The sequence below is a fragment of the Eleutherodactylus coqui genome, chromosome 1, assembly GCF_035609145.1.
Source record: "Eleutherodactylus coqui strain aEleCoq1 chromosome 1, aEleCoq1.hap1, whole genome shotgun sequence".
Taxonomy (NCBI): domain Eukaryota; kingdom Metazoa; phylum Chordata; class Amphibia; order Anura; family Eleutherodactylidae; genus Eleutherodactylus; species Eleutherodactylus coqui.
Genome location: NC_089837.1, coordinates 375,119,347 through 375,136,006, shown reverse-complemented (window position 1 = coordinate 375,136,006; position 16,660 = coordinate 375,119,347). Strand labels below are relative to the sequence as shown.

The window sequence follows — 16,660 nt, the reverse complement described above, 5'->3', positions numbered from 1 at the left end:
GTACTCACCCACTTTCTCCGCGATGTCCCGCGCTGTCCTGGCCTCCCGGGTCCTGTCGGCGCCTTCTGCTCATGCACGCCAGACGTCGGGCGCGCGCACGTATGTACGTACGTACAGAAGGCACGCGCGGCCCAGGAAATTTAAAAACGCTCTTGCTCCCGGCTCACATGTATAGCAGAGAGAGGTCACTGGGAGCCGCTGTATGCGGTTCCCGGTCACATGCTTGCTGCTATCCAATGGATAACAGCGATCACGTAAAGTAAAAAACTGTTTTAAAAAAGTTTAAGTTTCATCTCCCCTCACGGATCATATCCGTGAGGGGAGATGAAATAACGTACCTAAGCCCCTGGATCTACCCGTGGACCTCACTAGGACTTTTGCCCATGTGCCCATCACCAAGATGGCGGACGCATGTGCAAAATCCGCAGATTGCTAGGGGAATTTATAATCTCCCTGCTCCTGGCTACCAAACATAGTTAAAGGGGTTGTCTCGCGAAAGCAAGTGGGGTTAAGCACTTCTGTATGGCCATATTAATGCACTTTGTAATATACATCATGCATTAAATATGAGCCATACAGAAGTTATTCACTTACCTTCCCTGCGCTGGCGTCCCCGTCTCCATGGTGCCGTCTAACTTCAGCGTCTAATCGCCCGATTAGACGCGCTTGCGCAGAAGGGTCTTCTGCCTTCGGGTCTGTCCGGCAGCATCGGCGTTCTGGCTCCGCCCCCTTCTACGCATCATCGCATAGCTCCGCCCCGTGACGTGTGCCGATTCCAGCCAATCAGGAGGCTGGAATCGGCACACGGGGCGGAGCTACGCGATGATGCTTAATCTCCGGCGGCTCTCCTTCCCTATCGAAGGATATCTGAAGTCTCTTCGTACATTACTACAGGCATACTCGGATCACAGGTGCAGGCGGGGTGTTCCCCAATGATTTAACGGTCTACGGGAACCCCGCTGTGCACCAGGTGAGTCACTCTTATTATTTATTATATGGTGGCGCGGATCGTTACTCTGAATCAAAATGACATGTCAGATTCCAAAAAATTTAGTCTGGTCATTAAGGCGCAAACAGGCTTGGTCACTAAGGGGTTAAACTGCACAAGCCGGCTGAATTGGATGACGAACAAGAACTGCACAATTATCGTTTGTTGTTCAGTCGTTGGCTGCATTTAAACAATTCGGTCAGTTTCACTGGTTTGAACGAATTTTTGAAAATTGTTCAGTTTAATGCAGCATTCGTATCCCAACCAATCTCTGAATACAATTGTCCAAAGTCACAGATATGCTGGACATACAAGTAGAGATAACCAATGATAGGGAGATACAATATGTACCACGTTCAGTGGACATTAGCATCCACTATAACAGCGCCGCAATAGCAAAGGCAAAAAGGTGCAATAATAAAAGCAATTGTCACAGGGCTGACGGAGCAATGGAATACAAAACACTAGTGTCAACATTTACTCTCTCACCAGTAAAGAGGTGGAAACATCCGGGAGGCGCTGGTCATGTGTGCGAGAACGCCCACGGCCAGATGGATCTCTCCCGGTGTAAGAAGAAAAGACTGCCTTAAGACTGTCTAGTAGAAGCTAGCAGGGATGATACTGCCAGAAGTGCTCCGGCGGGTAGCCCCTGACACGTGCCTCTGTAGCCAGCCAGTGTCACAGGCACGTGAGTTAGACGCCACTGACCCGAGCACCTCTTGACACATGCCCACCTCATTTCCCGGGTGCATTGCCCTTGGTGTGATCACTTGCTAGATGGCATGTCACCACCGCAGCCAACCCCTGGCCTACAGCTATGTCTAAAAAAAAGAGCAGTGATAGCACTATTCTAGAGGTCCGTGAGGCCGCTACTGTATCTTCATTTGCCTCCGTTTTCATATAGAGATTGTTTATATTTTTATATAAAGATTGAGCCGATACAGCAGTGTACACGGGCAGGTGGCTCTATAGCAGGGAGCCTGCAGCCAGTGTACTTGGAGCTCTGTAGTGTGCATCAGTCCCTAAACGCAGCAAAATGTGAACTTCTCGGACACACGTACAAAGCAGTATCACAGCTCCATTGTTCATAGCAATACACATCCACACTAGGGAGCTGTGTAGTCTCCGTGCATGTGCCATAAAGACTTGGGGTATGTGGCTCTGCCCTTTGCACAGGCCCTAAAGTTGATTCTCCCACCAGCCGTTAACAATAATATCCATATCCATCTGTATTCAGAAGACTGCTTTAATTGGCCAGCAATGGAAAACAAGATAGTGATGTAACTACTTGAGGCCAACACGATTTTTAGACTACTGCGTGACAGTGTGATATTCTTCCTAATAGAAAAATAGACCGTCTTAAGAAGGAAGTCTGAAAGTGAAGGAAAAGAAAATTACTTGACGTGAAACTTTTGTAATTATACCATCGTGAATTTTACTTCCCCGCCCAAAATAGCATACAGACTATTTCTGAAAGGCCACTTTGTCAATGAAGTAGTTGTCAACTGTTTGACATTCATAAAAGGGAGTCTTGTCAGCTGGAACTTGCGGCCCAAACGGCAGGCATGATCTTATAGAGCCGGAGGAGCTGAGCAGATTGATAGAATGAATCTTTTCCCATAAAACTATATAACTTGTATTTTATTCATTTATATCCCTGCACATCCTGAGCTTAGAAGTCCAGTGGGCGGTCCTATCAGTGATTGACAGATGTGTGAGTGTACATAGAGGGAAGGCTGTCAATCACTGATAGCTCCGCCCACTAGACTGTTCAGCTAAGAATGTGCAAAGGTATAAATGAATTAAATACAAGTCCTACTTAATCTTTCCCTATAAAACTATATACAATCTGCTCAGCTCCTCCGCTTCTATAACATCACGCCTGCAGTTTGGACAGCAAGTTCCAGCTGACAGATTTCCTTACAGCCCATAAATAAATTAAGTGAATATATCCTTAGAAGAGTTTACTTGCTAGATTTCTTTTTACTGAAATCAGTCTAGATTTGCATATGGAGACATTGACAGAAACCTAGGTAGTACAGAAAAATAATCTTACAAAGGCATACTGCCACCCAACGCCACCTCGCCCAGCACCATATACTAACTGGTTAGCACAGGAACAGTTTACGAAAACTGTTAGTTAGTTTTATGGAAGCATTTACTGGTCTTAAACACTTTCCTAACAATGTGACAACCTTCCTTCTATAACGAACAACTTGTTCTACATCAGAACACAGAAACAATGTGAAAATAATATGGCAGGCATTGACAATAAAACATTACAAGTGTTAACTGCAGGCACGAAACCTCATAATCTCTTGTACCATGCTTAGGGGCTGGACCGGCTGGGTGGTCCCTTATATACACTGTCCAGTTCTCAACACAGACTAGTAACAAAGAAAATGTTTGCACTTTGTGTAATGTAGATATCATCATCCAAGACAGAGACCAGAAAGTAACTTGATCTGGGCCCCTGAACACTCGTTTCTTCTCCTGCCATTGGGGAAAAAAACCAAGTTGTTACAATATCTGAAATATTGTAAACGAAGTAGAGCCCTAAACCAGAGGTCTGCTCACATTACCCATTCATCATATACACAGCGTACGATGCAAACTGAGGTGACTGCGTGCCAGAACACAAAGAAAAAGTTACAAAGGAAACTACAGAATAAGTTATTTTATGCAGACTTCTATGTTGTGGGGTCACTGACAACTGTCTGCGGAACATGGAGACACGCTCAATCATTACAGCACTTCTGGAAAAAGAGGAGGAAAAAAAAAAAAAAAAAAGACCCGGCATGAAATGCTAAGAAAGCTTAAACTATGGAGGGTGCAGTTTTAGGCTGCCTGTCCACGGGCATTGTGGTATCCCGCAGCGGAAATTTGCCGCGGGAGCAGGAGTCGGCAGACAGATAAGCTCACCGCACAGAATCGCAGCGATTCACATCATGCTGCGATTTGCTGCCCGTGAGCGGGGAATCGCTATGATTCCCCACTCGTGGACAGGGGGGCCTGTGCTTTCCATTCCATGGACAGGCAGCCTTACAAGACAAGATTACAGTGCGATCGGCTACAGCGGTGTGTGGACACTCACACAAGGCTACTGGAAAAATGCTTCGCCTTACGCAATAAATCTACTGCATGTAAAAAATACCTAACACTGTAAGGCCTCCTTTCCACGAGCGTGACGGGCTCCGCCGCGTAATATTACGCAGTGAAGCCCGTCACGGCGCCCCCCAGAGCCCCTATACTTACCTGCGGGAGATAGCGTGAAGACGCTTCCCCGCCCACCGCCGTCGCGTCGTGTGACACGCCCACCGCGTCACGTGACGCGGCAGGAGGTGTCACGTGACGCGCCGGCCGCGTCAAATGACGCGGCGGCGGTAGGTGGGGAAGCGTTTTTTCACGCTATCTCCCGCTGGTTACAGCGGGAGATAGCGTGAACGGACGGCTTCCATTGACTGCAATGGAAGCCGTCAGCGCGTACAGCCCATCCTCACCCGCAGCAAATAGAGCATGCTGCGGGTGAGGACGGGAGAAATCGCGGTGCGTAATTCCGCGGTGGAATTACGCATCGTGTGCATTGTGCTATTAGGTTCAATAGAACCTAATAGCTGCGGGCAACGCAGCGGATTTTTGCCGCGAATTTACGCGGCGTAAATCCGTTCGTGGGAAGGAGGCCTAAGGCTGGGTTCACACGGAGCGGAACTGCCGAGGAATTTCTGTGCAGAAAGTCCTCATGTCAATTCTACCTGCGGCTCTTAATCCCAGGATTAGCCAGCAAAGTGGACAAGCTTTTGCAAAATCTCGTCCACACGCTGCAGCCAATCCGCACGAAAAATGACATGTGGTGCGGAATTTTAATTCCGCAGCAAGTCAATTCTTTTGGCGTTTCTGCGGCGGCTTCTCTCTTCTCTATGGGGAGAGAATGCCGCAGCAAGATTGATCCAAAAGCCATGGCTAAAGTCCACAGGTCTTGAAGCTGCACTTAGGCCTCATGTCCACGGGGAAAAGAAGAATTAAAATCCGCAGCGGATTTTAACTCTTCACCCGCACGCGGATCCGCACCCCATAGGGATGCATTGAGCACCCACGGGTAGATAAATACCCGCGGATGGTCTATAAAAGTGAATTAAAAAAAAAAAAATATGGAGCATGAAAAAAAATGGACATGCTCCATTTTCGTGCGGGTCTCCCGCGGGGACGGCTCCCGCAGGCTTCTATTGCAGCCTATGGAAGCCGTCCAGATCCGCGGGAGACCTAAAATAAGAATAAACTTACCTGCAGCGGACCGTGCAGATCTTCCCTTCTTCGCGGCTGGATCTGCTTTGTTCGGCCCAGCGGATGTGCCCGGCGCATGCGCGCGTCCGCCGGACGAAGAAAGAAGATCCGTCCGCGAAGAAGAGAAGACAAGCACGGACCCCTGCGGGTAAGTTTATTCTTATTTTCAGCCCTCATGTCCGCGGGGCAGGAGGGACCCGCTACGGATTCTCCATGGAGAATCCGTAGCGGGCCTGATTTTCCCCGTGGACATGAGGCCTTATTCCGCAGAAATCTTGCAGTTTTTTGGTCATTCCACGTGATATCCACCCCGTGTGATGCCAGCCTAAGTGGTCTGTTTAATAGTGTGACTTGACCACACCAAGCAATGAATACCAGAAGAACTGCTAAATCAGAGTATTTTGAATAGCTGTTTCTTTTAAACACACACATATAGGGGCTGTGTCAGCACTCCTGAGGTGTCCCTTTTAGGGTTCTTCCACACTTGTGCAAAAATCGCAAGTTTGTGCTTTGCGATTTTTGTGTGATACGTTTTTCACTTTAGAAAGTCCTATTGACATTTGCGTTAAAAAAAAAAAAAAAGGATCTCACGTGAAAAAACGCACAAGAAAAATGCAAGTATGTGTGTCCCCCATATTATTAAGTACGTGTCCCCCCCATATTACATCAATATAGAGCAGGTTTCCTTAGAACTTTCTGTCTTGTACCGTTTCTCAACTATTCCTTCTGCAAGTGTAGGAATAAATTGACACCTGGGCGTGTCCATTCCCCTTGTCAAAGTAGTGTCCCCCTACACAGTCTGACACTGTCACCGCCGATAAGATACTGTGTATGGACGCACTGCCAACATCCAGCTGGCTAGTCATGAATTTCGAGAAATAATAGTGGAACGTTACAGCACAGTTTTACAAATGGATGCTTCAGAATTTTGTGAAAAATGTGTGTATTTACTAAAACAGACATGTCAGGAGGGTTGACAGATCCTTTATAATCATTATTAAAGGCTTTTTATTGTTTTATGCAAATAGAGCTCATTCACGGTGTAATGGAAAGTTAATCCACTTTTTAATATAAATGGGGGCGGTGGGGTGGTTATTAAGCTTGGCGTTTCATATGCCAGTCTTAATATGATCCCTGCAGGAACAAAAATAAATAAATAAAATGCACATTTTGATGCAGCTTTGTACCATAAAAGAAATCTACACAAACTGAACATGACGGCATTTTTCCATTCTTGAGTCATTTTAGCCAAAGAGCACACAATTTGCAGCAATGCAAGCTAACAATATATAAGCATACGTGGAGTTAAAACTTGTTAGTTATGGACAGAAACATTACTATGACCTCTAACGATGCTTGCTGCATAAATGATGAATTTACTGAGTTCTAGACCCATTTTACACTATATGCTGAACATAAGACTGATGTTGCATAAACTATGGAGACGACGCATGAGGCTCCTTGTACACGGAGCTCGTTCATACAAGCAGATTGTTCAGATGTTCGCTGTAGCAGTAAGAGTGACCGACCAAACGATCGGTGGTCACACACAGCGACGAGCAAACAATTATTTTTATACCTGTATGAAACGGAAAAATGAGAAGCAAACAAATTCTCATTCATCTTATTTACATTGAACAATTATCATTCAAACTTACAAAATCCGATTTTTGACAATTAATTTGTGTAAAAGGGCCCGAAGAAGTCACACGTGACTGTAGCCCAAGATAAAGGCAGAGAAAAGCTGTTGTCACAGAGGGTTGCATATAGCCACCAGGCAGGTAGCCTTCATTTTACAACCTGCATTAGGAAATCACACATATCAACATCCCCATCACTTATAATGCCCCTGCACAGGAATAATGTCATCTTTTCTGCCTCTATCAGCAATGGTGCCACCTTTTCTGTCCCCACGCAATGTAATGCCTCTCATGGCCCCATTTGTAATAATGCCCCTCCCCCTTTGCTGCCCTTCGCACAGCAGTAATGCCCCCACTTTGCTGCCCTGCGCACAGCAGTAATGCCCTCCCTTTGCTGCCCTTCGCACAGCAGTAATGCCCTCCCTTTGCTGCCCTTCGCACAGCAGTAATGCCCCCCCTTTGCTGCCCTGCGCACAGCAGTAATGTCCCCCCCTTTGCTGCCCTGCGCACAGCAGTAACGCCCCCCCCTTTGCTGCCCTTCGCACAGCAGTAACGCCCCCGCCCTTTGCTACCCTTCGCACAGCAGTAACGCCCCCCCCTTTGCTGCCCTTCGCACAGCAGTAACGCCCTCCCCTTTGCTGCCCTTCACACAGCAGTAACGCCCCCCCCTTTGCTGCCCTTCGCACAGCAGTAACGCCCCCCCCTTTGCTGCCCTTCGCACAGCAGTAACGCCCCCCCTTTGCTGCTCTTCGCACAGCAGTACGACGCCCCCCCCCCTTGCTGCTCTTCGCACAGCAGTACGCCCCCCCCTTGCTGCTCTTCGCACAGCAGTACGCCCCCCCCTTGCTGCTCTTCGCACAGCAGTACGCCCCCCCCCCTTGCTGCTCTTCGCACAGCAGTACGCCCCCCCCCTTGCTGCTCTTCGCACAGCAGTAACGCCCCCCCCCTTTGCTGCTCTTCGCACAACAGTAACGCCCCCCCCTTTGCTGCTCTTCGCACAACAGTAACGCCCCCCCCCCCTTTGCTGCTCTTCGCACAGCAGTAACGCCCCCCCCCCCTTTGCTGCTCTTCGCACAGCAGTAATGCCCCCCCCCTTTGCTGCTCTTCGCACAGCAGTAATGCCCCCCCCCCTTTGCTGCCCTTTGTACAGCAGTAATGCCCCCCCCTTTGCTGCCCTTCGTACAGCAGTAATGCCCCCCCCCCTTTGCTGCCATTCGCACAGCAGTAATGCCCCACCCCCCCCTTTGCTGCCATTCGCACAGCAGTAATGCCCCATCCCCCCCTTTGCTGCCATTCGCACAGCAGTAATGCCCCATCCCCCCCTTTGCTGCCATTCGCACAGCAGTAATGCCCCATCCCCCCCTTTGCTGCCATTCGCACAGCAGTAATGCCCCATCCCCCCCTTTGCTGCCATTCGCACAGCAGTAATGCCCCATCCCCCCCTTTGCTGCCATTCGCACAGCAGTAATGCCCCATCCCCCCTTTGCTGCCCTTCGCACAGCAGTAATGCCCCATCCCCCCTTTGCTGCCCTTCGCACAGCAGTAATGCCCCATCCCCCCCTTTGCTGCTCTTCACACAGCAGTAATGCCCCCCCTTTGCTGCCCTTCACACAGCAGTAATGCCCCCCCTTTGCTGCCCATCGCACAGCAGTAATGCGCACCACCCCTTTGCTGCCCTTCACACAGCAGTAATGCCCCCCCCCCTTTGCTGCCCATCGCACAGCAGTAATGCGAACCACCCCTTTGCTGCCCTTCACACAGCAGTAATGCCCCATCCCCCCCTTTGCTGCCCTTCACACAGCAGTAATGCCCCATCCCCCCCTTTGCTGCCCTTCACACAGCAGTAATGCCCCATCCCCCCCTTTGCTGCCCATCGCACAGCAATAATGCCCCCCCCTTTGCTGCCCATCGCACAACAGTAATGCCCCCCCCCCTTGCTGCCCTTCGCACAGCAGTAATGCCCCATCCCCCCCTTTGCTGCCATTCGCACAGCAGTAATGCCCCATCCCCCCCTTTGCTGCCCTTCGCACAGCAGTAATGCCCCATCCGCCCCTTTGCTGCCATTCGCACAGCAGTAATGCCCCATCCCCCCCTTTGCTGCCATTCGCACAGCAGTAATGCCCCATCCCCCCTTTGCTGCCCTTCACACAGCAGTAATGCCCCATCCCCCCCTTTTCTGCCCTTCACACAGCAGTAATGCCCCATCCTCCCCTTTTCTGCCCTTCACACAGCAGTAATGCCCCATCCTCCCCTTTTCTGCCCTTCACACAGCAGTAATGCCCCATCCTCCCCTTTGCTGCCCTTCACACAGCAGTAATGCCCCCCCTTTGCTGCCCATCGCACAACAGTAATGCCCCCCCCCCCCTTTGCTGCCCTTCGCACAGCAGTAATGCCCCCCCCCCCTTTGCTGCCCTTCGCACAGCAGTAATGCCCCCCCCCCCTTTGCTGCCCTTCGCACAGCAATAATGCCCCCCCCCCCTTTGCTGCCCATCGCACAACAGTAATGCCCCCCCCCCCCTTTGCTGCCCTTCGCACAGCAGTAATGCCCCCCCCCCCTTTGCTGCCCTTCGCACAGCAGTAATGCCCCCCCCCCTTTGCTGCCCTTCGCACAGCAGTAATGCCCTTATTTGCTGCCCTATAAAATGTCTATTTTTATTCCAAACAGAAACAGACCACACACCATCCCTTTTAGAAAACAACTGTATGCTACCAGTTCTGGCATCAGTTTCCCTCCAGCATTCCACAAAGAAAAACTCCTGACACTATAGCTGCCCCAAGTAAAAAAATAAATAAATGTTTGGTAAAGAATGACTGAACTCCTTAAAAATACACTTAAAGGGGTTTTCCAGGGAGAATACTAGTTGATGACTTATCCTTGGGTGAGGTCACCACTAGTATTCTCCCTGGAAAACCCCTTTGAGGCCCATTCATGGGGAACAATTGTTAAAAAATTGTTTAAAAACGAGAGAAAATGAACAATAATTCTTCCATGTAAACACAGCAAACGATGATTAGTATGCTTATACACACATGAAAATCATCGCTGGCTCGTTTGCTAATCTTAGGTTGTTCTCACTTATAAAGTCAAAAAACGAGTGAAGGAGCCAACGATGTATCTGCCTGTGTAAGCAGGCTGCACAAACACACTGACTGTACAAATGAGAAATCGCAAAGCTCCATTTACACACGACGATGATGCCCGACACTCGTCCCTGTATCCCCGCGCTCCTGCACGGGAGCTAGCAGAGCAGGCTGGGTCACGGAGCGGCCAGCAGGGGGCGGAGCAGTGCAGGAGATCTCTCTTGCTGTTTAAACTTAAAGATGAGCTCATTGCTGCTCTTTTGTGCTGCATAAACAATGAGCTCATCATTCAGTTTAAACAGCCACCGTTCAGTAGTGAACAGCCGCTGTGTTATCTCAATGGAGAGGGGCAGGGGAGCGAGAGTAGAGAAATCTCCTGCACTGCTCCGCCCCCCTGCTGGCCGCTCTGTGAGCGAGACAGCTCTGCTAGCTCCTGTGTAGGAGCACGGGGGCGCGGAGACACAGGGAGACACATCTTTTGCCCAACAGTCGTCGTGTGTAAGAGGACCTTTAGGTGTAAATGCACAGTAAGTAAAGGTTTGCTATTGATTACTAAATACTGAAAGACCACTAACATCAGACTAGATGTTACAAACTAGTGCCTAAGGGGGTATTCCCATCTAAGACACTTGTCTTATATAGCCACAGGATATGCCATAAATGTCTGATGCACATCCCAGAAGTGGGACCAACCTCTTTCTCTATAATGGGGGTCCGCCAACACGATCCCACTTCTGCTTACCCTTGGAATACTCCTACACTATTCTGATATGTTCAACATGCACAAAATGTTTTGTTTTTTTTTGCAGCTTTGTCCACAGATAAGCAATAGGTGAAAAGATGCTCTGTACAAAAACTGCCATTATCACACATTTATGACTCAGCTAACAAGGCGTGAAGTGACAAAAGGCACCAAAATAAGCTACAGGTAAGGAAAATAAAGGCTTCTTGTTTACAATCACTACCGCCAACTCATTTGCTAAATAAACAAAGAAAGCCAAAAAAACAGTAAAGGTGCCTGTGCATGGTGGGACTGTTGGGTGCGTAAGTGCCCGGCAGCTGTTCTAGCGACTGTCCTTCCTGTAATTTCGCAAAGAAGTGATAGTTGTTCAGAGAACAGAGGTGGGGGGCGCCAGAGATCTCTTCCAGCCGCCCGTCTTCTTTCACTGCAAGCAGGCAGTCATTCAGAGATTGAGCGACTTGTTTACAGCTATCAAGTAGTCCCTCCGTAGTCGTTCTGCTTCAGCTCACTGGCATTGAACAACTTCTCGCTCAGTGCCCTGTCGGAGGCCATGTGTACATGGCCGATAGTTGCCAGTAATCGCTCGTTTGATACTATCGGTCCGTGTAAAGGTACCTTAACTTCTGCAAAAAAAAATTAGCTCTTTCTTGAACCAGCCAAACTCCTGATTTATGGTTTCACACCGATGTTCAAGATCTCCTGTAGCTGATCTGTCACCGCTGATTTAAAGGGAATCTGTCTCCTCTCTGAGTTATGGTACGGTCAGGGGGACGGGGCAGGGAGCTGGGTGAGGCATTTTTCTTGTACCCAGCCGCTCCCTTGTCTCCCGCCAAAGATCATGCAGTGCACAAGACTCTTCAAATTCCCCTGCGCCCGTGTGTGGCACGATCTACGGCGGGTAACGGCACAGGAAGAAGGGAGCAGATTGCCTTTAAACCACCAAAACTGAAGTGTATAAAGCGTTTAAGCCAAGAAGAAAACCTTGCAATTGATTCATCACTCCTCCAGAGACTCAATCTCAGCGGTCTGTGTTTTTCCATTCTTATGAGAGAACCATAGTAAATGTTGTGCTATTCATTTTAGAGTGTGTGCATATTCTGCAGCACTGTACATACAGAGCTCTAATATAAGGGATGACACTCTCCATGGGACTCACGATCTATAGTCACCTGAAGTATGGGAGGAAACCCACACAAACACAGGGAGAACATACAAACTCCATGATGGACATGTTGCCCTTGGTTGGCTTTTAACCCAGGACCCCAGCGGTACAAGTGCCAGCCACTGAGCCACGGCTGCCACCCGTCGATATTATATTATATGTATTACATCCCGGACTTCTTATCCTGCCAACATCTTACTTTAAGGCATAAAAGCTAAGGGTTTTGTGTAGCGGCCTTGGACAGCCCCCATTACATCGCTTTGGGGCAGGGCCTTCCTGGCGGCACCGAGCTGAACTTGTCATCTATTACAAGTGTTACATGTCTGTCCGGCATTATCCCATGGGCATACTGTGATTCTCTTCAGGCAGCCATGCTATCGTTCTTCAGATAACAAGTAGCTAAGTTTAGTCCACTGGGGACATTACAATTAGTGCATTCTAATCGGTCTGCGTTCTAACGACTCCTTTTCTATGAGATGTATTTGCACGTCCTCCTACTGGTGTTTTACATACAAGCGTCACATTACTGCACCGTTGAATTTCAATCCTTCCATTTGCTCTAACTTGTATTGGCATTTTTGTCACAGTTAATTGCAAAGGCATTGTGAAAAGAATACATTTCCACCGCCAGAACCAGACTGTTTCATATACGTACGGCTCCGACTGGTAAAGTAGAAAACACATTTCACCAGCCACGGTCCACTGAACTACAAGAAAAGTAGACCCAGCTTCTAAGCAGAAATAGCCCCCAGACACATTATGTGGAAGTCTCTCCAGTTCATCTCTAGAAAATAAAGCTGACAAGCTTTATACGGAAAATATGGACCAGAAGACGGAAATTAATAAGACATGACAGTTCATATCTAAAGTGGCGTTTCCGCACGGCTGGTTACCACGAAACCGCGGCACATGATGCTCAGACCAAGCATCATCCTATACACATAGATAAAGCCTCATTTATCAGAGAACGTGCCTTCCAATTAATCCAATAAAGTTCACTTTCCAACTCCGCCGCCCTGTAATAAAGCGTAAGGGACACACCCTAGTGAGGCCTAGCACACATATTGTCCCAATATCAGCTTAAATGACATATTATAATACCTCCAATATAGTTTTTAGCATTGCTTAGGCACAAATATGCTTAAAAAAACAGAACTGACTGCAAATAGTAACAGGATCAAAAGAATGAAACTAAATGAAGCTTTCACGGAATCTACAGATATCAAAACCTCTCCATGTGGCTTAAGTGTTGCAATTGAACACTTCCTCTTAATAAGCAACTTCAGTCATACTGTACAAATCAGGCTTGTACCCACATAAGAGAAATGGATAGCTGACGTCACCGCTACTTCTGTTATGTCCCCTTAGACATTAGGCTCCGGGAAACTCAATTAGGAAGCGGCATATCTCATAGACAATGTGTCAGAAGCAGAAAACATGCTTCACAAACTGAAATAAAAGGTTTTATTGTGGTGAATTCCTAACTACATCATAGCATCATTCCAGCCACCACCACTAGTTGGCAGTATTGTTCCAGCCTAGGCGATGCCGTCTGTGCAAAGCAGCTGGAATGATTCTGCAAGACTATGTCATCTGGTCAAGAAATTACTTACAAGATTTGGAACCAAAAATAGAAATATACATTTTGTGTTACATTGTACATATTTCTATGTGCATCATCCAGACGGAGCCACTTCACCACAGCTCATTCACCCTGCGGGTTATTATCCCTGCCCCATGAAATATACAATGTAGCTATAATAGGTTGTGAATTAGTAAGGGGATGGAGTCCTTGCAGGGAGATAAGGGTGCACTATAGCGGCACAGGGCTGGCTCCACCAATTACAGCCTCCAAATTGCTTTACAATACTGGGAGATGGATGCTGCTGTTAAATCCCCAAATAAAATTGCTTTATGGCCCACTAGCGCAGACAGTTGGAGATGTGAGAGCACTGGAAGATCAAGTAGCAGATAGATGGCCACAAATCTCCACTGCCTGCTGCAAGCACAGGGGTGCACTTACTTATACTCTACCAGCTCAGTCCTGAGTAGCCCCTCTGTCCCCATGCCTGCAAGTTGTGGCAGTAGCCATAGTGGCCAAACCAGCAGAGCAGCTCTGGGTACAGGGAGGCTTGCTTTTCCCTTTTGTCTGAAGAAACAGTAGAGTTTAATGAAGGAAACAGAAGAGCAAACAAGTTGGGCAGAAGCAAAGCAAATGTTAGTTCTTCTATAGGAGTGCGATGAGGAGCGGGCAGCCTCTATGGGCACAGCTGTAGGGACCTGCTCAAGAATGCCCAAACCAAGGACTGTCCCAGCGATGGGGATGGAGGCAGTAGTGTATACAGTATATACTGCAGAGCAATGTGCCAATCAGTGCTAATAGGCATTTACTATAGAGATCTGAGCTGGCACTTTGCTTGTTAGCAGCACCTGGCACATGCCATAGTGTGGGGGTGGGGCGTTATTGGGTGGCAAAGGTGGAAAGTTGAACGTCCTGCGAGAACAAAGGGGCATCCTGCGCTCGGGCACTTGTGGTGCCCTTCTCTGTAACAGGTTGAGTACTTGTGCCCGCACACAACAGGCTGCTATGGCAGATGCCCCCCACATCACTAACTTCCATCCGTAAAGTTAGAGCCCCCTGTCATTACCTGTCCGGAGAGCGGTGGCGGACAGCACGCACACGGTCAGCAGGGCACCGGCTGCCATGACCCAAGATCCCACAACAACAGGCTGCTGAATGGCAGATGCCCGGACCGGCCGGGGTGGCACCTGTGGCACTAGTGTCCAGGGGCAGAGATGCTCTTCCGTCCCCAGCACAGGGACAACACGCAGTCACCAAATCCCACACGTCCAGGGAGTCCCCCCGTTATAGACCACAGCCCCGTAATCCGGTAGAAGCCGCGTCGGGGTCCGGCAGGCGCTGTGCACACAGGGAGGCTCCGTCCCGCAGCCGCTGCTCCCTCACACTGACTCTCCAGCGCTCCCTCGTCTCACACTGCCTGCCTACGCGCGCTCACGAGGCCAGGCGCGGCACCGCCAGCCACTCTCTCCGCGGTGCGGACAGGGCACGCCGGGAGCGCGCACTAACTTTCTCAGGTGTCGCCTTCTCTCTGACTGAGCTTACACAGTGTGCCGACACAGCAGCGGGAGGTAGTCTCCCCTCCGCCTCATCAGTGGGACCCGGCACACTGCGCCGCTCCCGTCACCAACCCCGTCTCTGTACGGGATATGAGCCGCAGGTGTCGGGCGGCGCGCTCCCGTGGACCGGCAGGTGTCTGCTGCCGTCCTCCTTGCGGCGCTGCAGGACCTCGAGTGGAGGAAGCTGAGAGCCGCGCGAAAGTCTATCCGTGCATGTAGACAGTGTTACCCCCTGTCCTGCTGTAACAATGGGACAGTCCCAGCAGTGAGACGGCACCTGCACAGCACCTTCCAAATATTCCGGGGGGTGGCGGCCGTAATTACTGTCATTCACAGCCCGCTACTAATTACTCCTCACAGCCCGCTGGCTAGTGCCATGTAGGAGCTGTGAGGGGGTCCGGCTGTGGCTACAGGGGCTACACAACTAGTACGGCTGCAGACAGCTGTGAGTCATCTCCCCGTTGGCATCTGATAACCTGGGCAGCGCTGTCCTGATAGCGCCGTCTCTGGGGGAGATAACGAGCTGCCAGGCTGCGGTGTAACGTCTGTGTTCTCCTAAACAAGGCTGGGCACATTCCTGAGAGCTGACTGCCAGACAGTCATTACCCCGGGCTATTACCCCAGGGAGGGACGGGACGAGCGCCTACATTCCTCGGCCGGACGAGCCGTAGAAGGAGGCAAGAAAGTTTAATGTTGAGAAGCGTGGGCTACCGGTGGCGGCGGTGCCTGCCACCCTCATGCCAGTCTCTGCCGCCCTCATGGCTGTGCCTGCCACCCTCATGCCAGTCTCTGCCGCCCTCATGGCGGTGCCTACAGTTTCACTTTCACAAAGCCGAGTCCTGACAGCAGTGAGGTCACACGGGCTTCCCCTGCTCTGGGACTTTTCCCCTGTCGGGAGGGACATTCCAGGTGAATGTCCACAACCACTATATATAAATGTCAGTCACTGCCATCATGGGGCTGTACAGAAATACTACCTCATGTGACTCCACCATAATAGTCATCACCACAGAAATGGGACTTCTCAGAAGGGTAATCAGTGGCACAATGACCCGACCCCTCCGTGGGCATAACGAAGCCCCCCGCCCTCATGTACCATGTGTCACTTATAATACTGGCTGCGCCTTATATAAATAATAAACCTTGTTATTTGGATAGCGCCAACTTATTCCACAGCACTTTCAGGTCATTTATTACCCCCCACCAAGACAGGTACTCATTTTACCAACCTCAGAAGGATGGTAGGCTGAGTCAACCTTGAGCTGGCTACCTGAATCATGCGGGATTAAACTGACAACCTTCAGGTCATGAGCAAGAGTTTAGGACTGCATACTGCTGCCTTAACACTCTGCACCAAAGGGGTCTCTGTGCTCTGAGGCACAGAGTATAACCTACTTCTGTATCCCTGAGCGCCTGCTTTCTGGAGAAGGGGCTTACCGTCCGCAGCAGCTGCTTGTACTTGGTGATTCCATACCTTACACATGCAACAGTGCTCTGCAGCAGAATGTGCCGCTGGTGGAATCTACCAAACTTTACATGGCTAAATCTGGATTCTGAAATTGCCGGCAGAATGAAGCAATTTTTAATACCACATGAAAGCCCCATGTTAGACGCAGATGTTGGTGCGG

General features: G+C 49.6%; 1 protein-coding gene across 1 annotated transcript in view; it reads right to left on the bottom strand.

Annotated features, from left to right (window-relative positions):
- Positions 1-15,180, bottom strand: part of ALCAM (activated leukocyte cell adhesion molecule) — a 120,786-nt gene extending 105,606 nt beyond the window's left edge. Inside the window, exon 1 of the mRNA XM_066578655.1 lies at positions 14,543-15,180. Coding sequence (XP_066434752.1) covers positions 14,543-14,600 — 58 coding nt within the window. The 5' untranslated portion in view covers positions 14,601-15,180. The remainder of the gene's footprint in view (positions 1-14,542) is intronic.
- Positions 15,181-16,660: the final 1,480 nt, after the last annotated feature.